The 21,625-nt window shown below is 41.7% G+C and overlaps 2 protein-coding genes across 10 annotated transcripts in view; one reads left to right on the top strand and one right to left on the bottom strand.

Annotated features, from left to right (window-relative positions):
* CSGALNACT1 (chondroitin sulfate N-acetylgalactosaminyltransferase 1) overlaps positions 1-18,731 on the top strand; it is a 51,677-nt gene extending 32,946 nt beyond the window's left edge. For 7 of the 9 annotated variants that reach the window (XM_079307225.1, XM_079307229.1, XM_079307227.1 and 4 more), the window contains 6 exons: positions 94-310; positions 1,521-1,622; positions 2,363-2,541; positions 2,886-2,980; positions 6,048-6,129; positions 6,559-7,988. In XM_079307225.1, coding sequence (XP_079163351.1) covers positions 94-310; positions 1,521-1,622; positions 2,363-2,541; positions 2,886-2,980; positions 6,048-6,129; positions 6,559-6,842 — 959 coding nt within the window. In that variant the 3' untranslated portion in view covers positions 6,843-7,988. Of the gene's footprint in view, positions 1-93; positions 311-1,520; positions 1,623-2,362; positions 2,542-2,885; positions 2,981-6,047; positions 6,130-6,558; positions 7,989-12,261; positions 13,501-16,438; positions 16,601-17,419 lie in introns of those variants that run through there. The other 2 variants (XR_013774435.1, XR_013774436.1) reach the window with 2 other exon arrangements.
* SH2D4A (SH2 domain containing 4A) lies at positions 6,678-20,685 on the bottom strand. Its single transcript, XM_079307230.1, has 10 exons — positions 20,350-20,685; positions 19,431-19,590; positions 18,746-18,908; positions 16,701-16,766; positions 16,162-16,297; positions 14,737-14,953; positions 14,198-14,328; positions 13,576-13,796; positions 8,600-12,025; positions 6,678-6,806 (listed from the first exon to the last, which is right to left on the bottom strand). Exons 1-9 carry the CDS (start codon positions 20,522-20,524, stop codon positions 11,933-11,935), a joined length of 1,362 nt encoding a protein of 453 aa, XP_079163356.1. The 5' UTR covers positions 20,525-20,685; the 3' UTR covers positions 6,678-6,806; positions 8,600-11,932.
* Positions 20,686-21,625: the final 940 nt, after the last annotated feature.

Below are 21,625 nucleotides of genomic sequence, written 5' to 3'. Positions count from 1 at the left end.
CAGCTTAGCTGTAGCAACTTAAGACTTTCTCCTTTCTTTTCCCCAGGAGCCCAGCTTAAGTCCAAAAATCCCTTCATTTTTATTTTTGTGCAGGGATCTACCGCACAGAAAAAAACAAAGGCACATTGTATGAGCTGACTTTCAAAGGTGATGCAAAACATCAGTTCAAGAAGATTGTTTTATTCCGGCCATTTGGTCCTGTAATGAAAGTGAAAAATGAAAATGTCAATATGGCTGACACACTTATTAATGTCATTGTGCCACTGGCCAAGCGAGCCAGCAAATTTCGGCAATTCATGCAGAATTTCAGGTGGGTTTCCTTCAATGCTACCTTTGCTTTTTCTTACTTGGAAGGTAGGATACAATTAAAGGAGTTATTAAGACCTCACTCACTGCTACTTTTACATAACAGTTTATTGTGCCACTAAGTGATTTTTGAGATAACAGACTGAAAGGCATTTTGTTGCTTAATGCATTGTAATTAGCAGTTAAGGCAATTATATTCCAGTCATCAGGAGTTCTGATTTGCATGTACCTGACCTAAGAGTCTCTATCTGCTTGTTGGGCACATACAGTTGTGGCAACATGAGAATTTCATGCAGTAGTTGCAAAGGAGCATTTCTGAGGAAAAGGGGAATCAGTACTCCCAGACACTTTGCTATGTTCCATTAGATGAAATATTAAGGAAAGATAAAATGAAAGGCAAGAAGGAAATGCATTTGAACTCTCAGCATAGTTACTCTTCAACTGTTTTTTTTTTTCAGCACAGACACTATGTTCAGAGGGAGAACTTAATTGAGATGTAACTTTAAATAGCTGCCCAGAAAAGACAGTGTTATCAAAAGATACTGACTCTTACAGTGGGATGTTTTGTCTAATTACAGCCATCTAAAAATAGGCTCCTTATCTAAATTAGCCTTCTGATTAGCATTCTGATTATCTTGTTTTAGACTGGGAGAAATCGCCCTCTGGTCATACTTGTCTGTCTACTGATTATAGATGAACACTTGCTAACTAAACTTGGTGCAAGTGAGGCATGTTTCTACCACTTGTTCATATTGGTCTTACCCTTGAGCTATGCTTTTGAGCTCTGCTTAATAGTTAGGTTTAGTAAATGCTAAAGATCTGAACTCTGGAATAGCTCTTACAAAAACTCAAGGTTATGATGTAAGATATTATAAAAATTCCACTTCTCATATTCTCCTGAATGCTGAAGTTGTTGCCTGCCAGATCATTCTTCCTGGGGCTGGATGGCCTCTTTTAACAGTGTCCTATTAATATAACAAATTCTGCTTGTAGAGCTTGTACCTGATAGACTGATATCTGATATCTGCCTGATAGACTTCTGTTCCTTCTTAGGGAGAAAATGAGCCACTTTGTCAGGACAAGAATGTCTGTCAGTGAATCATGTCCCCAGGAATGCCTCTGAGGTTCACCCTACTCTGCCTTCCCCAGCTGCTGTAGGTTATTGAAGGAAGCTATCTTTTGGGACAAGTCACAAATCTATCTCTTTTCTCCAGGGAAATGGGCATTCAGCAGGATGGGAGAATTCACCTCACTGTAGTTTACTTTGGAAAGGAACAAATGAATGAAGTCAAATCAATACTTGAAAATACATCTAAGTAAGTACCTGCACATCTGGTGTGTGCTGTTCATATACAGCAATCCTACATGGAGACTTGACAATTCAAAACTAATAGTTGTGCCAAAGGGTTCTAAAGTACATTGTAGAAAATAGCTTTCTTTTTGTATCAAATAAAAATGGTGTTACCCAGAGTCCCATAGAGTGGTCTTTAGAACTGCAGAGCAGATTTTTTTTTTTTCCTCCCCCCACACACTGGTAACTCTTTAGTTCTTTGAAAGTGGCTTTAACTGTTAGGGCAGAAAACTAACTTCCAAAAGCAGGTGGAAGAAAATTTCAGTAGAGCAGAAAGGAATTGGATACTTCTGGCCATTTCTGCTCTTTGAGTTTGGTTACATAGCTGTGTTTGTCAAGATCATGTGGCACTGCAGCCTTTTGCTCATCTTCTCTGTATAGGAAGACCCTTGTATAAACACAGTAATGTAACCATGGGTAATTGAAATTTGCATACTGAAGGTATTTTTGTTGGGATTTTTGTGAGATCTGCCTGAAGAAAGTCTGTGACAGGAATGGTAATGTGTGAATACACAGGTCAAACTATGAACATAGATAGACACGGTGGAAATCTCAGGAGTCAAACAGGACATCTCCTCCCTCCAGCTGTTTTCAGAACTGTGAAACTATAGATTTCTACTTTAATTCTTTCATATGAGGTTCCCAGCCCTGACTTATATTAAGAGCTGTATGGACAGGGTAAGTTGCTGAATATTTTCCTTCTAGGTCAGCCAACTTCAAGAACTTTACCTTCATCCAGTTGAATGAAGAGTTTTCCAGGGGCAAAGGATTAGATGTTGGTGCTCGATTTTGGAAAGGAAACAATGTTGTTCTCTTTTTTTGTGATGTGGACATATACTTCACAGCCGAATTCTTGAACTCCTGTAGATTGAACACACAACCAGGTACTGCTTTTCATGAAGTGCATTGTCTATAGGTTCTACCTATTATGTAAAATTCCTCACCAGAGTATTCTTGCCTTTAAATTGGTAATGAAGCTACTGTAAATCAGTTGTAACAGTTTCTGCACATGATAGAATCTCTTGATGTCAGCGCCTGTGCTTTCTGCAACAGGATCTTTTTATTAATTATACCCTCACATTCACATTCTCGTGGAAAGAACATAAGCTCAGTGTAAAACTTGTGTGACTTTGTCTGGATTTGGTCAGGCCTGGACTGTACCTTGTAAAAGACAAGTGTATTCTATACTGGTTTTTTTTTTTTTAAATAACCCCATTGTCATTTCCAGGGAAGAAGGTATTTTATCCTGTTCTGTTCAGCCAGTATAACCCCAGTATAATTTATGGTCACCAAGATTCCATACCATCTTTAGAAAAGCAGCTGGTAAGTACATGCTTCTCTGAATGCCTGCTTTTATTTGAACAAGCATTTTTAAAGGTACATGTGCTCTTGGATAGTATTTCCCTATTCCTTGTGTACAGTGACCACCACACAGACAAAATTAACAATACCTTATTGTGAGTTTTGCAGGTATATTTCACTGGGAAGTATATTGGTGCCATTTATTTAAAGTTTTTTGAAGGTTTTTACATGGAAACTAAGAGTTTTAAAAATGTCTGATTCTCTGCTAGAAGGAATTCCCTAACTAGTGAGCAATTCCTCCATGGTGCGCTATCTTGGGTGACAGTCCTTGACTTGTTCTAATTTCTTTCTATCACTGAATACCATCTGCATTTGAAAACCTGATATTTGTAAAAAGGAGAGCTGTTCTTAGACCAGTCAGTAAAAAGAGAATTCCAGGGGCTATCACAGTTATTCCCCCACTAAACTGAACACCTTACAGTAGCCTTTCCCTTGCCACAGTTCATGACTGAACTGCCTGCAGTGTGTTTCTGAAGTGTCTAAGTCAAATCACATGCTTGGAGCTGTCATTTTATCCTGTCACTGATACAACACAGCACAACTCCACTGATTTTCATCTCACCTGCTTATTCTTGATAAAGCATATGATTAATACATGTATGACTTTCCTGGATGAGGAGGGAGCTGTTGTGAGGAAGAAAGAGCACACAGATTAGAGGTTCACATGAATGTTAGTGACCAAGACATTGCTTGGCATTGCTGTAGACACTGTTTCCATTCTCTTGTGCTCTGGTGTTGCACTGTTGTTGAACTTAAAGGCCTGATAGGAGCCTTGCTTCTCTCCAGAGTCATTGAGTCACAGTCTTCTGCCCACTAGTGCTGCTAAGTGGCTCAGTTTTCAAATTGAAACATAAGCCAGGTATGCAGCTTCATTCATTTCCTCTGGGCCAGGTCCTAACCTGCCACATCTGCCTCTCTTACTGCCAGGCACTGCGCTTATTAGAGCTCATCCTGTCCCAGGCTGGACACTGTCCCCAGAGCATCCCAGCTTCTATTGTTGTTCTGGGTAGGTAAGAATTAGGGGTGGTGTGAGCCCAGGGAGAGTCACAGTTGAAAAAGATCACTTGGGGTTTGAGTCCAGTCTTCTGTGATCACTACACCCACCTTCTACAGTTCCTCTATAAAAATGAAGAATGGGAATTTGAAAAGTCCATCCAAACTATTTTAAAGTATTTTTTTTGTCTATTACTCTCTATGTTATGAAATATATAGACAGAAAGCCTTTTACTGAAGAGTCAGGAAAACCCCTTGTACTGTTCTTTTTTTCTCAGAAGAAACTTGTTCTGATCATACCATGGGATTCACATAAGCTTTTCTCTCTCTGCTCAGAGCCTGTCAGGGGTCCTCAAGCTTGTAAGAATTGAGCTTAGGGAATGAAAGAGTTTAGATTTCACACTGGCTTAAATTCCACAAAGTACATTGTCAAGATTGTGAAAATATTTGTAGCTAATATTTGAATCACAGAATGTGATGCTTATGTCAGAAAAGCTTCTTGATTTAAAGAAGTTCAGCCAATCACATTTTAATGTGTATTTTTATATTTTTAGCCCACATTAGTTACCAGGCATAAGGCCAGATCTATGCCAATCAAACCAGACAGTGTTAGCTCTCTGTCCTGGAACTTGGGCTGCTGAGAAGAAAAAAACAAGCCTTCAGAAATCTCTGATAGAATTTGATTTGTGCAGCAGCCACTTGCCCTAATGGGAATAATGCTAATGCGCATGAGTAGCTTGCTGTAAGGGCATCATGATGATCTTGGAGGTCTCCTCCAGCCCAGCCATTCTATGTGTGATTGTGTATGTGTGTGTGTCTGTGAGGGAGACTTCTTGTTACAGTGCAAGCCTGACAGATACAGTCTTGTTTCCTTTTAATTGGCTTCTGCAGTGACCTGGCTTTTTCAAGGAAAGGATAAATGACAAGTGAAGTGTATAGGAATGTGAGCAGTAAAATAAATTTTAAAAAGAGTATTTGAAGTGACAAGAGTTATGAACAAAAAGGGGAGGCATGAACGAGAAATCAGGAGAGAAAATTTTGGAAGAGCATTTCTTCATAAAGGAAATACTGGGATTTGGAAGCCTGGAAATGGAAATTGTCTTTCCTCATCTTCTGAAATTCTGTCACAAGGTTTTCCTTCTGTCAAGATTTTCCAAAGCAGGTGCTTAGGGTTTCTAAACAGAAATTCATGAGTATGAAGTACTGCTGAATTGCTCAGAGGATTTAAATGCCTGCCCCAGTCCCTTGAAGCTCTTGGACGTCTCATGAGATTGGGTTAGGTCACTCACACACATGAATTATGATCTTAGAGACCTGTATACTTGGATATCTGCTTTTCAAAATTATAGCCGTGGCTTCTCAATGATCTGATTTTTTACCTGTAATACATAATGTTTTTATTGTCCATCTCAGGAAGGCAGACCATTCATTTTTACAAAGGCTTTTATGGGACATATATCTATCACCCAGCAATTCTGGAGTTCAATTTTAGGTGGATATAGCAGCTCTATAATGGAAAATTTTTCTTGTTACTTAAAATCAACATAATCAAAAAGCTGTCAGTAGTGTGATCAGATTGAAGCCACTGTTTTCTTCTAGAGCTCTTGTGGTCCACAGTGCAGATGCCACCATCTACTCTGACAGCAGAGTCTGGCTTCTCTGGTTTGCCAATGTGTTTCTTACATCAGGTGTGAATCCCACAGAAACCAACAATTTTGGAGGATGCTTTGCCTGCAAAGAAGTAAATGCCAGAGGTGTGATATGTTCTACTTGGTCTACAACAGCAGAAGTGGATCAAAACCTAATTGTTCTGGATCAGGGAGGGTTATCCATGATAGTTAAGAACACAACTGTTTGGGAGGAGGGGGCAGATATATCCAACGATTGTCTATTAAAATGGGTCCAGGACCAGCTGTGGATTCTTATGGGGAAGAATAAAAGGGCAGTTGCTCCTATTTCTGACCACATTCAAGTCAGAATGCTCACTCTGAAAGCATTTCTGCTTCTATGTAAACATTCTTTTCCCTCCATGCAGACTATTAAAAAAGAAACTGGATTTTGGAGAGACTTTGGTTTTGGGATGACTTGCCAGTACAGATCTGATTTTATCAACATAGGTAAGAAAAATACACTCCAATATACCTGCCTTTTTGCTAAAACACAGGAAATTATGATCAGCCTCCCTTTCCTTTGCCAGTATGTCTGTGTCACTAATTTGCAGTATTGCTGTGGTTAGGTAGCCTGTGGTTCAGGCTTTTCCTAGGTGCCATAGAATTACCAGAATCTAAGCACTGCTTGCAAATAAAATTACAAAAAAACCAAACAAATAAAAAAAAAAAAAAAAAAAAAGACCAAAAACAAACAAACAAAAAACCAAAAAAAACCCTTGTCTGATAGTGAAAGATTTGAAGATGAGCAGTTTGATGTTCACAGGAAGTGTGTGTGCTTTAAAGGGCTGACTGGAGCCAGAAAATGGCTGCAGTGCAATTAATAGCATCAAGTTTGCTAGCAGATTTCTAGGTTTTTTTTAATTTTCTTTGTGTCAGGTGGCTTTGACCTGGACATTAAAGGCTGGGGCGGTGAAGATGTGCACCTGTACCGCAAGTACCTTCACAGCAACCTCATGGTGATCCGGACGCCTGTCAGGGGGCTCTTCCATCTGTGGCATGAAAAGCAGTGTCTGGATGAGCTGACTCCAGAGCAGTACAAAATGTGCATGCAGTCCAAAGCCATGAATGAGGCTTCTCATGGCCAGCTTGGGATGCTTGTTTTCAAGCAAGAGATTGAGACACACCTGCATAGACAGAAATTGAGCAATAAGAAGACATGAATCCAGAAAGGGAGGTTAAAAGCCTCTGAATTGGACTTTAGGGTGTTTCGGAAAAGAGGTTTTAACCAGAAAAGTTGGGATGAGACTGAAGGAGGATGGAGATTCCAGCAGGATGGTAGGAAAAGAAGAGGGAAAGGTCTGTCCTCCCTACTGTTGTTTTAATTCTAGTGGGGCTTTTAAGTCCTCCATTATTCTGACTGTTCAGCACTTGCTTCTGGGGAAGACTTGAACACTTGATGAGATTCAAGGTCACATCAGAGAGACAATGAACATTATGTGGTATTATGTGACCAGTGTGGTATTCACACTAACAAATGGATGTGCTTTTCCTTTGAAATATTTGTAAGATGTGTACAGTTATTTAAAGGATTGACTTTTTGGTGGTCCAATAATTAGGAGTTATTTTTTACATCTAACTTGACATATCTAAAAAGGGCTATTTTTGAGTAAGTACAGAGACTCCTGCTGTGAGAAGGACATCTGATTGCTAACCATGGTAAAACTGGAGTTACCAAAAACACTTTTATGTTAAGGGGCTGGGATGGGGGAACAGCAGCAGTGCATTAAGAGGCCATTTTCTGTTCATCCAGAGAAAGAGGTTTCTCAGAAAGTGCTTTCTAAACTTAAGAGAGAGAGAAAACCTTACTGATCAAGTGTGACCCTGTGGACAGTGAACCAAAAGCAATGAGCCACATCTGTATTGTGTGAATCAGATCATGTATTTCTGCTTTGAATGCTGTATGTATTTCAGGATTTATTTTTAAATTAAATTTGTTTGGCTTGGGAATTATTTTGCCATACTTCAAGTTTTCTACTTCTAGCCTTAGTAGGAAATAGTACAGTCTTCCAATGCTTGGAAAATGCTCTGCAGATCTGTGCTCCTGTGGATGGGAACTAGTTCAGAAGTGATTTTTCTACACAACCTGGGCACTGGAAGGCAGAAGTTTTATCATGCTGAAGAAAAGGAAATACATATAAACTTGCAGTACTGATTTAACAGGAGGCTTTAAACTCCAAATGCCAAATACCATCAGTGATGAACATTTTCTGACTTTATACCAAAGTATTTCTTCTAAACCAAATACAGAGTCTTGTCCAGGGTATAGAAAGCTATTTGTAATTAACAAAATAAATTTTTGTGATGGACTACTGGACCCTGCAAATTCTCTTATAATAATTATAGGTACTAATTGTAAAAATTAGTCAGCTTCTTAATAGTTTTTGTTGCAGTTGCCTGAAACTGTTGAAACTCTTGAGTTACTGCTCTTATAAAGCATTTTCTTTTAGTACTGGCTGCTATTTAGCATTTTAATATATACTAGCCAACAAAAACTGCATGGGCTTGTAAATCCCATTTGCTTACTTAAATGCTGTTTCTCTGAGCAGTCTCTTTATTTTAGGTTCAGATTAATTCAAGGCAGTCTGTACCAGATTCTAATTTGGTTTTTGGCTTGTAAAAGCTGGGGGGAAGGAAGGTAGCACAGAACAATGAATGAACCACTCTTTGTTATGCAGCTGTGCAGTAGGAAGAGTGCTATGAACCCCTTTTGAAAGCACTGCATGCAGGCAGAGAGAGACCATGCTGCTGCAAGTACCTTTTCCTTGGACAGGTTTATATCTGTTTGCCTTCTGTTGGTGCAAAGGATCTGCATTGGACTTGCTTTGCAAATCACCGAGTGTCCAAAACACTGCACAAGTACAAAAAGAATAGAAACTTTGTATACTTTAAAACCTCAATCCCAAAATACATCACTTACCGTGGAAACTTAAGTAATCACTCAAGTAGATCCTCCAAAGAACTGTTTTTTTCCCAGAACACAGGATAAACTATTTATAAAGGACTTTGTATTGATGAAGTAACTTTATAAACATTAAGCAATAGGAGGAGACAGGTATGGCTTGTTGAGTGCCTATGAAAGTTTGGTAATGCAGCTGCTCCATGGCAAAAGTCGTTCCTACAGTCCCACTTAAACCTGAATTTGAAACTGGATGCTGTACACTATGACAGTTTCATAATCATAGCCTACCTCAACTTTAACTATTTCCATGATGGCTTTATTCAGTCTTCCTGAGCCACACCTGTAGAGCAGGACTAGACCAGATGATCTCCAGAGGTCCCTTCAAAACTCTACTAGTCTCTGCACTGGACAGTTGTAAATTCAGCACTTTATTACTTGGGGCACCTTTGCAAGCATGTCATCTGGATCCTGTCAGAGTTTTGCAATATATGTTTTAAAATAGCACCTTTGTGATTTTCATGTATGTCCTTTTCCACAGAGATGCTGTTCCTCTTGCCAGGAGTAATTTTGTCTATACAGTTTCCATTCCCTGGTTGCAGAAGCCAGCTTAGCAAGAACTGAGATGGTATCAGAGATGGAGAGATCCAGCCCACAGTCATTGCCATAATAATTTCAGGGCAATCTAATCACAGCAGAGATCTGGCAGGCCTCTCTTAGAGGTGGAGACCACTGACAGGAAAAGTGAAGAACAGCATGAGAAAGGGAAAGTGCTGTTACTTATGTTTCTGTCAGCCAAGCAGAGCTCTAACAGGTCTTCCAGCCCAGTTAGAAAAAGGTGAAATCCAAAGACAGCAGCCAACAGAACGATAGATTTTGTTATGAAGGTCTCTGCCTTCCTTGTCCCCAAACCAGCTTGTGATCTTTCTTAGAATTTCAACTGATTGGATCTTGGTTGAGGAGGGACTAGAGATGGCCCTGTGCAGGTGGGGAGGCCATCTGGGGACTCTTTACTTTATTTTTTGATGACTGCAGCATGCTGTGGCTAAAGACAGTGAGCAAAATAAATTGCCATGCTCCTCCAGGATTCATGATCTCTCCAGCAAGCAATTTTCAAATTGACTCCTCTTGTAATCCTTGCACAGCATCCCTCAAAGAAGGAAAGATTCTACAGAGAAACTCCCAAAGGCATGTCATCACCCTTGATTCTCAACTGCTGCAAGGCATCCTTGCTCCACAGATTTTCAGGGTAACTGGATTTTGGTGCAATAGGAAATTCAGTCTTGAGGGAATCTGTTCTAGCAAGGTAGTTGCTTTTGCAGTCAGTGCAGTAATATTATTGTAAATGTTCATATTTCTTGCCTCACAGCAGAAAAGTGGGTTTTTGGAAAACTGAGGTATGACTCAAACATGTGGGATGATGTGGACATGGATAGTGGTTTTCCTTAGGCTGCACTGAGACAATATTTGCAAATAAATAGTTTAATATAAAGGCAGTGAATCTACTGGTCCACTTGTCAGCATGTCAAACCCTGAGGAGTTTTACTAAAAATCTTAGACTTAAAATTTATTATGTCCGGCTATGCCAGATCAGCCTGCATCTTATTTTGCAAGTTAACACCCTTCATCTCAAAGTACGTTTTTCAGAGCATACTTTTGCTCTGTCTTTACCAACCCACAGTGTTGGCTTTACCAACACTTCACAATTTGTCTACAGCAAGATATCAGCTATGTCACATTCTTCACAAGAAAACAGATGTTTTCTGAAAGACCTTTCATTTTGACCATATTTTTAAAAGAAAGAGTTCATAAGAGGGACGGAGGGATGTTTTCCCTCCTACAAATAATCTAATAGCCTTTCTCATGATTGATGCAGATTGTATTGAAATTGTCTCTGATACATGTGATATATTTCTCAAGAAGCTCATTAAGTCATTTGCAGTGGCAGAGTGTCTTTATGTTCAGAATCTCAGTTTACATTAAGGCTTTATTTCTAGCAAGTGACACCTGCTGTAACTGGAATGCAATTATCCCATCTTTCCTGGAATGGAAACAGTCTGTCAGCATAGTCTTCACAGCATTGTAAATGTCAAGACCAGATGATCACAATTTCTTTAAATTCTGCAAAACCCAGATTAATATAAGACTGAAAGTTTTTTGACTGCTTCTTCAAGTTAAGTGGAATAGACCTGATCTAACAGACAAAAAAAGAACACGTAAAATCAGGTAAACAACTGAAACAAGATCAACTGTTTGTTCACTATTTGAGGATTGTGCCTCTAAAAATGATGTTTGCAGATTCACACCACAACCCTCAGCTGCAGAGTTTGTCATGTGCAACAACATGAGGGAACCTGGATGAAGACTGATTTGCTATGTGATTCTGTCCAGGCTGTCCCCCAGTCTTCTGAATGATATATTTAAAGAGCATTGTAACAGATAAGAAGAGAGAATATTATGTTGAATGAAGAAGTTCTATGATGAAGTTTACACCAGATGCATCTCAGTAATCGGGACACAAATTGCAATAAATAGCTTCATTTTGGAAAACAGCATTCTTTACTGGCAAAAACTCTTCTGTAAACTGTATTAATACTGATATAGGCATTCCTTCTTACATTTTTAGGCTCTGTACATGTGGTTGTCATTCATACAAATGCCTCTGTCCTGTCTCCTTTCCTTTTCAAAAAGGATAATTCCTCTCAATGCAAAAAAGGCCTGTGTGGGAGTTAAATACAGGTTAAAATAGTGAGGATATATATTCAGAGGCTAGAGGTGTTTTAAAAATGCACTCTTCGTGTGTGCAAATCTCTTGTCACTGAAAGGCACTCAGCATTTGCTTGGATGTTTGGCTGAACATCCTTCCTTCCAAGGACACAGCATTTTATAGAATTATGCTTCACATTATGCAAATTACATATCAAGACTGATTCACCTCTCCAAGTTGTTTTGTGCCTTCAGGAAGGTATAATCTCATATACCTTAAACTGTAGGTACTAATCTATTTCCCAGATGGGACCCTTGCATTCAAGAACAAAAGGCAGCTTGAATAGAGAAGTTCCCCAAGAAACCTACAAAAACCCACTGAAAATCCAGGGCAGTATCTCCCTGTTCAACTGATTACTTCATCAACTCATTCTCTCCATTTTGTGGGATGTATCCAGCTGCCTTGCTGCTTGCTGGGCTGATGCATCCTGTAGCTTGCAACAATATTTATCCTCCTACTGCTTTGTTGTGAATGATAAAAAATTGAGGCACTTAGGTTTCAGGTAAGTATCAGCAGCTCTAGTTCCAAGTTCAGTTCCAAGTTCTTTGTGAATACAAGTCTGGGGCTGTCGAGTGAGATGGCGAGGTTTACTCGAAGAGAGAGATGTAATCTGGCTCTTGGTCCTCCTGGCCACATGGGTAAAGCAACAGCTCCTTTCCCAAGGAAGTGATGGGCTCGTCCTGTTAATATAGGATATGATCAAACACCAGCTTTCAAACAGACCCTGCCTGTCATAACTTCATGAGGTCGACAGCAGTCTTTCTGCCTCTGTTATGGTATGGATGTGTTCCCACCACTGTGTGATACAGCTCAGCTCCCCTGAGAACTCAGGGAAGGACCTTCTGCCCTCTGTCTTCATAATACAATGTATGTGCTCTGTACTCTGTGCCATAACTCAGTGACACAACTCTGGCAGTTCTAGGAAAGAGCTGTGCTCATCCCTGAGGAAACTACAGCTTCTCTGACACAGAGTGGTGCCCTGCCTGGAAAGTGCTGGAGCCAGGACTGTGCAGCATACAGGTAAAGCAGGACCAGGTATTGTGGACTGTGCTTCTGGCTGTGTCTGTGGGAGGGACAAGGGTGGATTCTGGAGAGAGCACACACCCTCTGCATAGGCAAGTCCTGTTCTAAGAAGGGAATTCCCTAACACTGCAGTTCCTGCTTCCAATCTCATTCTCCATCCTAGCAACAGAGGCATGGTGGGGACTTGCCTTCTTTCATGATCTCCTGGTGGGTGATAAGCAGAACCCAGTGGGGCAGTTTGGCAGAGTGGTTCATCTGCCCACATGTGCTATAGTGCAGGGGGTAGCAGGATTCTTAGCAGACTGTGGGCTAGGCTCTATTTGATGTAGCTATGCACAGCCAGGCTTTAAATCCTTTAGCTCTGGTACAAATAGATGTGTAACTCCTGCTTTTTATATTTTCAGCCTGAACTGTGAAAATCATGCAAGCAGCAAGTTCAGGCAGTTCAGGTAGAGTTCCACAGAGCAAGTGAGCATCACTATTTCTCTCATGTCCAGTTTTGTTTAGCCATGTCTGTATTAAACTAGGCATTTATTTAAAAGAAACAGGGATTTTAAATGAACCTATGAGTAAAATTATTGTTCTGTCCTGGGCAGATCTTACAGTAAATGAATGAACAATCTATCTGGCTCTCCTTGAAACCCATGTAACTACAGTCAGTGCTGATAAACACTACTGTTATTGTTGCAAGAGCGTACCAACCTTCCTCCTTCCCTTCTGATTTTGACCTTTACTCAGTACCACCCCTTGCCTGCTTTGAGATTATAAAGATACCTTGCTCTCTTTCATGCTGAAGCTGAAGGTAAGCAGGATTTTGTGTTTACCCAACTTTCCTGTGTCCCTTAACCACAGAGAGAATACAAAAGAAAGGAGTGTGCATGAGTCTGCTGTTACCTCTCATCAACAGTTCTAAGTAGCTTGTAAGTAACTTGGGCCCTACATGCAAGGTGTTCTGTGTGCTTGAGGCCGAGTGAGTCAAATCTAAGATATCTGAGATGTATTAGGTTGCCTGGGCTGTACCAGTCAGGCTGACATACCCTTCTGGAACAGCACACTGGATATCCAGCAGCAGTTAAAATGGGTCTAGTTACCAACTTCAAAACAACTGAATCTATTCTATCTTATTTTGAAGTACCCTAATTAATTAGATAATTAATTAGATAATTAAGTAATTAAACAGTTAATGAATGCATTGCTAGATGTTCACCTTGTGGTAGTCTACAAGGTCAGCCAGCGTTGCATGTTGCAGTTGGTCCACTCCAAGAAAGCTGTAGGAGTCACTGGAGGCATCAATGAGGAAATGTTTACATCCTTCCACAGATCGATAGGAGAGCACGTAGCCTTTGATTTTCTCACTGACCCGGATCAGAAAACTCCCTGGTACTGTTTTATTCAGAAGCTCTTCTGCTTTCTTAGAGGTTAGGATACCTGTTCAAAACCAAAACACAAAACAAGGGAGAAAAGCATTTGTACAGAACTGGACAGAACAATTCTCACAAGAAATCTGTTCTGAAACCAGTCCATGGCACTTCCATCCCTTTCACTGTTTTCTTGCTCAGTAGCCCAACAAGAAGACTGCTGCCATTGCTAGTACCAGCCCATGGCCAACTGCTCTTTGTTAACTGTTCCACACTTGGCCAATGATGAATGGCAAACGTGGAGAGTTCATAAGAACTGTTGCTGTGTTATGAGAGAGAATGGTATTGCAGTTGTTGTATGTTGATTCCAGTATAGGAGCTTTAGTCCCAAGCCCAACCTGTGTTAGCAGCTGCGTTAGCAGAAAAAACTCCTTAAACACTGGGGTTGGGGTGGAAATTCCCAGGACTCACCATGGAACCAAGGTGCTATTGTGTCTGTGGTTTTCAGATAGCCAGCTCGGAAAGGGAATTGCTCCTCTTTGAACCATTTGATGATGCTTTCTTCTGTGGAATTAGAGATTGTCCTCTGGACTCCCTCTTTCCTGTTAGAAAAGACTTCTGGTTTGTGTATCACGTTCAAATGACAGGTTTTGAATCCCTGTGCAGGACTTATTTTTCCTTAGAATTTTAAGACCAGCCCTAAATAGACAGCTTACACCAACCAGTTCAGCTGTATGGAATATGATTTTCAGTGGACATCTGGCATCATAGGGGCTCTATATGTCCAAGCTTAGGACACTTTAATAACTAAACCTGTTACCCTACAGGAATGAACAACTGAAGGCCTCATCACACCTAGGCTGGAATATAGCCTATGCTCTGTATTTTTCCCTGCTGGTTGTCTCTTCCACACAAGGGGGAGAGCTAACCATTCCCTTCTCAGCTATGCCATTCTAGAGCAAAATAAGCTCATCCCTTCTCCTTTCCACAGGGCACAGGGGCTTCCTTACCTAATTGCTCTCCCATTTGCTGTTGCAGGAGGTGAAAGTTTAGGCTTGGGGGGAAGAGGTGGATACTGAAGTGGTCGCCGATCTCCTACTGTGGCACCCTTGGAAATATCTGCATGCTTCCCTCTGCAGGTGCCCTGCAGTGAAAGCCTCCTGTAGTCATCTCTGGCTTGCCGTGCAAGGGAGCGTCTCTTCTCATCTGCTGCCTTGGATTTCCTCACTGGAACAGAAAAGGAGTCCTACAGGAGCACCAAGCAGCAAGTTTAAAGCTTACTACACTTTGGCCATCTTCCTGCTTGATGAAATGGAAGAATAACCCATTTCACAAGCTGAAAGATTCATTCAGTTGTGAGACCATTTGCCACGTCTCCCACGTGTTAAGTAGCACAGTTTGTATTACTTTAAAATATTAAAACCCACGGTTGTTTTCTGCGACAAGATTAAAAATCTGCATATTTTTTCTTGGTACCAGGTCTCTTTGTACTTAGAGACTTCTTGGTTTTGTTTCAGATGCTGACCCCTGGCTCAGACATGGATTTCTGTAGTGCCTTCATGAAAACTGGTGGGGGGAGGGAAGGGCTTATGGAATTGAAGCTGCTGAAATGACCTCAGAACAATCATTTGAAGAATTTGGAAGTGCTAACCAATTTTGGAGGGTGGGATGAAGCCTTGCTGAAACTATTATGGAAAGTGGAGAACTTGACTGTGGTTTTATTTGGGTTTTTTTTTCCTGTAAAACTGCCTTGATTGTCTAGGTCCATCTCACTGTGGAGTCTGTACAAAGTAACCAGCTCTCTAGTCAGCGGTACTTTTTTATCAGTCAGAAAAATAAAACCTCTAGACTGAAGTGGAAACAACTGGTAGTACAGCATTGCCATCTACTGAGCAGCAGAGGAGGAACTGGGAAGAAAAGTGCATCAGATTCTCCTTCAGGAAGTATTTGGCAGCACTGGTAAATGCTATTGCAAGTCTCACACTGCCATTTTCCTTTGTATCACTGAGATTCATTACATAAGACAGTGCAGCAGGGATTTACTTAGGTGGGATCATGCTTGAATGACGAGGAAGCCCTTTTTGATTAGTCTGTGTTACCCATTATCCTTGTCCAAGAGTTACTGCAAAGTCTTACAAAAGGCCAGTTTCTAGTTTAAAATTAATTGTACTGGCTATACTCACATGGTTCCTATTTGTTTCTTGTTTTAACATAGTGTCAGTTGGAAAAGTTTTCCATTCCCCTGCCCTGCTCTAGTCTCAATGCTGTGTGGACTCGGAAATATTTCTGATATTACAGCGTTGTATTCCTTGGCAACACTGTCCACGCTCTGACCTATTATTTAGCTCTAGTACGGCAGGAGAAGGGCTGAGATGACCCAACAGAGTCCTAGAATTTCTCAAGCCTTATAGGTAAAAGTAATTTTAAGATCTTACAGAATTCCTGCCATTCAGGCTCATTCTCATCCGATTTCTGCAGCATTCTCTGGCTCTCTGTGCTGGTGTGGCTCTGTGGTATTGCATCCTGGGGGGCTGTGATCTCTTCTGAATTTTTCCTTTGTGCTTCCTTCATCTATGAAAGAAACAGTATATTCAGCTTTGTCTCAGGCAAGGCTTAGCCCTGCTTTTTAGCTAGCCTTGAAATACTGGGAAATCCATTATTTACAGTGAAGCCCTCCGATTTCAATATAGAGACCCTCTGTCTTTACTGCAGGTGACAACTGAGGCAAGTAGGGAAAACAGCCCACCAAAAATCATCAGGAACATCTCCCTGTGCTACTTCCCAGTCTGCCAGTCTAGCCTGCTTAGTATCATCTCCAAATGGTCATACCATACATGAGGAGCATGGCAATACTGGATAAAACTGGTCCAAAAGGTGAGAACATTCTTGACTCATGTGAGGCTCTGAAGCTGACTGGGACTCTAGGATAAAACACTAACTCCATGTGTTAGGAGCATTATAGGTTGCCACTTACCTGTTGGAAATTATGCTTCCTCAAATGGCAATCTGCCAGCATCTGGTGAACATTTCTGGTTCCCCTCTGAGCAGAGCAAAAGAGTGGTGAGAAATAAATTTGACATTAGGACAACTGCTCTTTTTTTGGTGCAATAGATGTTTAATGCAAAATTATGTGACATTTGTTAACAAATTTTGCCAGCCTGCTCTGACAAACACTGGGAGGGTTTTCCCATCATTTTGGCCAAATACGCCACAGGAGGAGAACTCAGGGGTGTCAGGATTGCCGTAAGCATGCCTAGATCTGCCAAGCAATGCTCACAAGTGCTCCCAGGGAGCAGTCCCTTTCTTCCCTTCCTCTAAAGCAATCTCTTGTAGAACCTGATGTCTACAACTTTACCTGCCTGTGCATGTTTGCAGCTGTGGCTGGGTTGCTGCAAACTCCTACTTGACAAACTGACCCAACTGGCTGGATATTTCATGTTCTCTCTTCCCTGAAAACCAGCTGCACTGCCTGAAGTCCCTAGCTGAGAGCTGTCTCTGCAGGCAAACTGTTAGGTTTGGCTTTCAGTAAACACCCATCCACCTTCTCATCCCTGACTGCCTCCTCACAGCACAACAAGTGATGAGTTAACTGTACTATTCTGATTACCAAGGTCACACCTCCTTTTAGCTCCATCACCTACTTGTCTAATATTTAATATGAACATGGCTTTACAATTTCCCTCTCCTCAACAGGAAACTAGGAACTTCAAATGTGTGTGAAGCAGCATTTTTTCATAGATCAGCCCTGTTCCCTGCAGCATGGTACCTGGATCTCTCAGGTTAAATGGGAACTAGATTTCAGAGAAAACATTTTAATGCAGGAGGTGGGCAAAAACCTTTCTCCAGAAAGGCTCAGAAACCTGGGAAAATCTACTAATGATATAATGACAGAAAAGAAAGGAAAATATACAACCTCCATCTATTCCCATGTGCAACACTTCGAAAGAGGGATAGATTTTTGGTTGTACCTTGTTTGTTTTTTGGGGTATTTTTTGTTTGGTTTGTTGGGGGTTTTTGTCAACTTTGACTAATAAGTTCCTTTGAAAAACAAGAATCTCCCATATAGTTGCTCAACTTCAGCAAACAGTGCAGAGAAAAACCTCGTGTGACTCAGAGGCTTTTGATAAAGGAGACAGTCACTCTGAATTCCATTCACAATTTTGTAGCAGTAGGAGAGCATTTTGCCAAAACCCAACCTTCTGTTATCATACTTTTTATACCAAAGTATGGAGTGGCTGTTTGATAAAAGAATATATAATTATACAAGTTCATTCAAGGCTGAATGAAAACTGCAGAATGAGATTGGACCTCTCCCATTAAATTGGCAGGTGTCCTGTTTCTTTTATTGAACTGTGGCTGCATGGGTAGTTAATTTAACTCCTCATTTTTTCCTTTCTCTGCAAATGGCTTTTTGTAGGCAGTTAAAAAGCACAAATGGTAGGGGAAAAAAGCACAATTGGTGGAAAAAATATTTCTGTAATGAAACACCACAGGAAAGCAGACACTCTATTACTGCATTTGGAGCTGCCCTGTGCTATCAAGGTCATAAGCTGTTTTCTGTATTAGAAGACAAAACACCCCAAGAACTACCTAAAATATGCATGTCAGATGATGCTGGTAAAATTATCTTCATTTGGTCTTTATAAAAGTAAATTATTTGTCTGAGAGCTGTGACCTTCCATTTAGAGATCCTAGGACAGCCTCCCTGGTCTTGCCCCAAAAGCCATCTAAACCATCCACAGTGCAGAAGAGAAAGTACTGCACCCCTTGTTTTACCCACAGAGAATGAAAGCAAAGAAATTGAGACTAATTTATCCATTGGTGCAGAGCAGATCTATCCCAGCTGAGAGCACATGGACCTCCTGAGTCTTAAGGAAGGATGTAACTGCATGGCTTCTCTTCTGTAGAAGAAAAGCTTTAAAAGATAGATGGCTTTTTTCCTTCAGATTTTTATTTACAGCAACCAGGATTTTCTGCACTTCCAAAATCATGTATAGTTATGGGAAAATGGAAAACTACCTTTGTGAGCTCCTGACTTTTTCCTGTTGTATCAGTATCAGTAATTCTTCTCCCATGTTCCTCCCTTTTCTCCACAGAGTTCTTTTTATTCCCAGGAAGATCTGTCTCAGACAGAAGTCCTGGATGTGGGTGTAGGGACTGTGTTGCAGTAGGGTCGGTCTCTCTGAAATACAAGAGACAGACGAGTTAGGAGGGAGTCACTTTCTGATGTCTGAGCATCTTGTGAGGAGGCTGCACGTGAGCACAGCACAGCTGCAATGAAGCCACATGTGCGTAGGCAGTTATATCTCCTGATCAGGTAGATGGACAATTAAATTAATGACTCATGGTGAGTAGCTGTTGTCCAGCTGTACCCGAGCTCCTGCCAGTGAATCAGAGCAATCCAAGCCCATCACCTGCTGCAGTAACTGCATCAGCATTTCCTGTGGTCTGCAGAGGGTCCCATGCAGTAACTATGTCACATGAGGCTCAGTGAGCCGGGGCAAATCTCAGACTGCAGCTGGTCTCTACCAGAACTGTGCATCCTCTCAGAAAGCCAGCTTTTGCCTTTTGCCTTTTGCTAGCAAGCCTAGTGTGACAGTGCTAACCACAGCCCCTACAGAGAAGACTCCAGCCCATGTGTCCCTAGACAAAAGCCTTCTCTTCAATATTTGCCCACCAAGTCCTTCAGCTGAAGGGTGCTTACCTGCCCTCCTGAACTTGTTCTCTCACTAAGCTCTTTGCTCTTTGTGCCTGGATCTCTTCACAGATGGCTGCATAGGATTTATCTGAAGGATGTTCGCCCATCACCCAGACCCACACTTCATTGTCAGCACCTAGTTTCCATGTCACTGACTTCCTGTTGCCTGAAAAAAAAGCAACTCTTTAGCAAATACTGTTTGCTGGGTAGTGCTTTGCAATACCTATGTTGCACCTGCTGTGCCCTACCAACTGCTGTTGGTGACAGAGCCCCCCAAAAGCAACTATACATGAAGAAAGCTCGACTGGGATGCAGCCCACACTTGCTGATTTTTTTCATATTCCTTGAGCCAGATCAGTGAAGAAGGCATTTCTGTGTCTGGGAGCAAAGGAAAAGAATCACCACTGTTTATTTTCTTGCTTTAATTCATGACCACTCTCCTCCCCAAACTGTGTGAGGGTGAGCTACCTGCAAATAGAGCGCATGGAGGAGACCTAGGAGAAGAGAGCTATCTTCCTAGCAGCCTGCATGCTGTGTAATCCTGGCAAGGGAACTTCAGATCTAAAATCTCAGTGTAAACTGCCCATCAGATCTGGTGCCTCAGGACAGATATTCAAATCCATGGTTATGTTAAGGACAGAATCAGAGGCACCATTTAGTGGGAAACTTAATGAGATGCATCTCCTGGGGGCAAATAAGCCCTGTCTTCCCAGCTAGGAGAGTTAAGCAATTTGGTCAAGGACAGAATGTCTGGGCCAGGCAGTAAAAAACATTGTGTGCCTGGCCAAAACCACCCCATTGCAGGTGGATTTAGTTACGTTTAGAAATAAACCTATGTAAGGATACTTTGCTTCCTATTTCTAGGTAGTGGTTGACTAGGCAGATATATGCCAGAAGGTGAAGCAGCCAGGAGGCAAAGACTTACCTTTTCTTGGCAGTGGCTTCTTTGCTGAAATCTTTTCTGCCACAGCTTCTCTTTCCTCCCACCGTCTGATCTGCTCCTGCCTCATCTTGAAGAAGAGGATCTGCTTCTGCTCCTCGCTGAGTTCTGCCAGCAGCTCCGGATCGATGTACATGTCTGATAATATCTGTTTCAGCATGGCTGCAGGTTTCACTTACGCACGTTCGTGCAATGATCTCCAGGGATCAGATCCTCTTCCTGGCTCCGACAAGAAAGGGTGCCTGCCCGTCTGACTGAAGTAGGAATGCAGGCGTGCCAAAGCAATTATACTTCTGTCTCTCTCTCTCTCTTTTTTTTAGCTCAGACTTCCTGTACAGACCAAAAAAAGCAAATAAGTAGCTTAAAACCTGCTGTTAAGATTTCTTGGAATAAGAGGTGAGCTCAGCTCTCATTCAGCCCCTGCCTGCTCTGCAGAGAGAGCTAGCCAGAAGGGGCGAGGCCTGGAGTGGGGAGGTTGTGTTGATACTCTGATAAACCCAGCTGATAGTGTATCAAAGAGAGAGAGCACTGCCTGTTAGTCATCAGAGGTGCGGCTTGGCTGTGCCCAAGCAGACATTCTTGCTGGGCAGGGTATCAATGAACCCATGACTAGATGGCTCCTCCTCCTTCCAAACAGGAAAACTTTGATGATCAAAAGCCCATTGTGCCTCATTTTACCAAAGAAAGACAGGGAGGAGTTTTGACTCTGCTTTTGAAATGGGAGTGGGAATTTCGGGCTGCCCCTGTCCAAAGTCTGCCCACCCGCAAGTCAAGGGAACACAAGGAGTGCAGCTGGCTTGAAGAAAGGCGATTTGGGAGACAGCTCCCACTCTGGCACATCTTGCTGATGCTCCTGCCCATGTGGTAAGCCTAGCATGGGACATCCCTGTCTGACAGGATGAAGCTGATGGGGAGAAGGGACATGCATGTTCCTGCCCAGGATACTGGCTTGTGTCCAGTGCTTGCTGGTGAGGTACTAACACCCTCACAGCCTTGCTTCGTGCTCATGGATTAACATTTACAATAGAGGTTTCACTGAAAAATTGGAAGCTCTCCTGTCACTTGGGAAGGTGACAAATAAGAAAGTAGAAATGTGGACTAAAGACTTTGGAAACAACTATTTTCCTTATCTCATCTGGATACACTCGTGGAGATGAAGAGATTGGTTGGCAGTACTTTTGGTGACAGGGTGAGTGGGGAGGCTGACAGCCACATACTAAGTGCGACACCAGAGCAGAGTGGCTGACTGGCCAGAGGTGGC

The sequence above is a fragment of the Erithacus rubecula genome (assembly GCF_903797595.1).
Source record: "Erithacus rubecula genome assembly, chromosome: 5".
Lineage (NCBI taxonomy): Eukaryota > Metazoa > Chordata > Aves > Passeriformes > Muscicapidae > Erithacus > Erithacus rubecula.
Note: the sequence above shows the minus strand (reverse complement) of the source record. Positions and strands in the feature narration are given on the sequence as shown.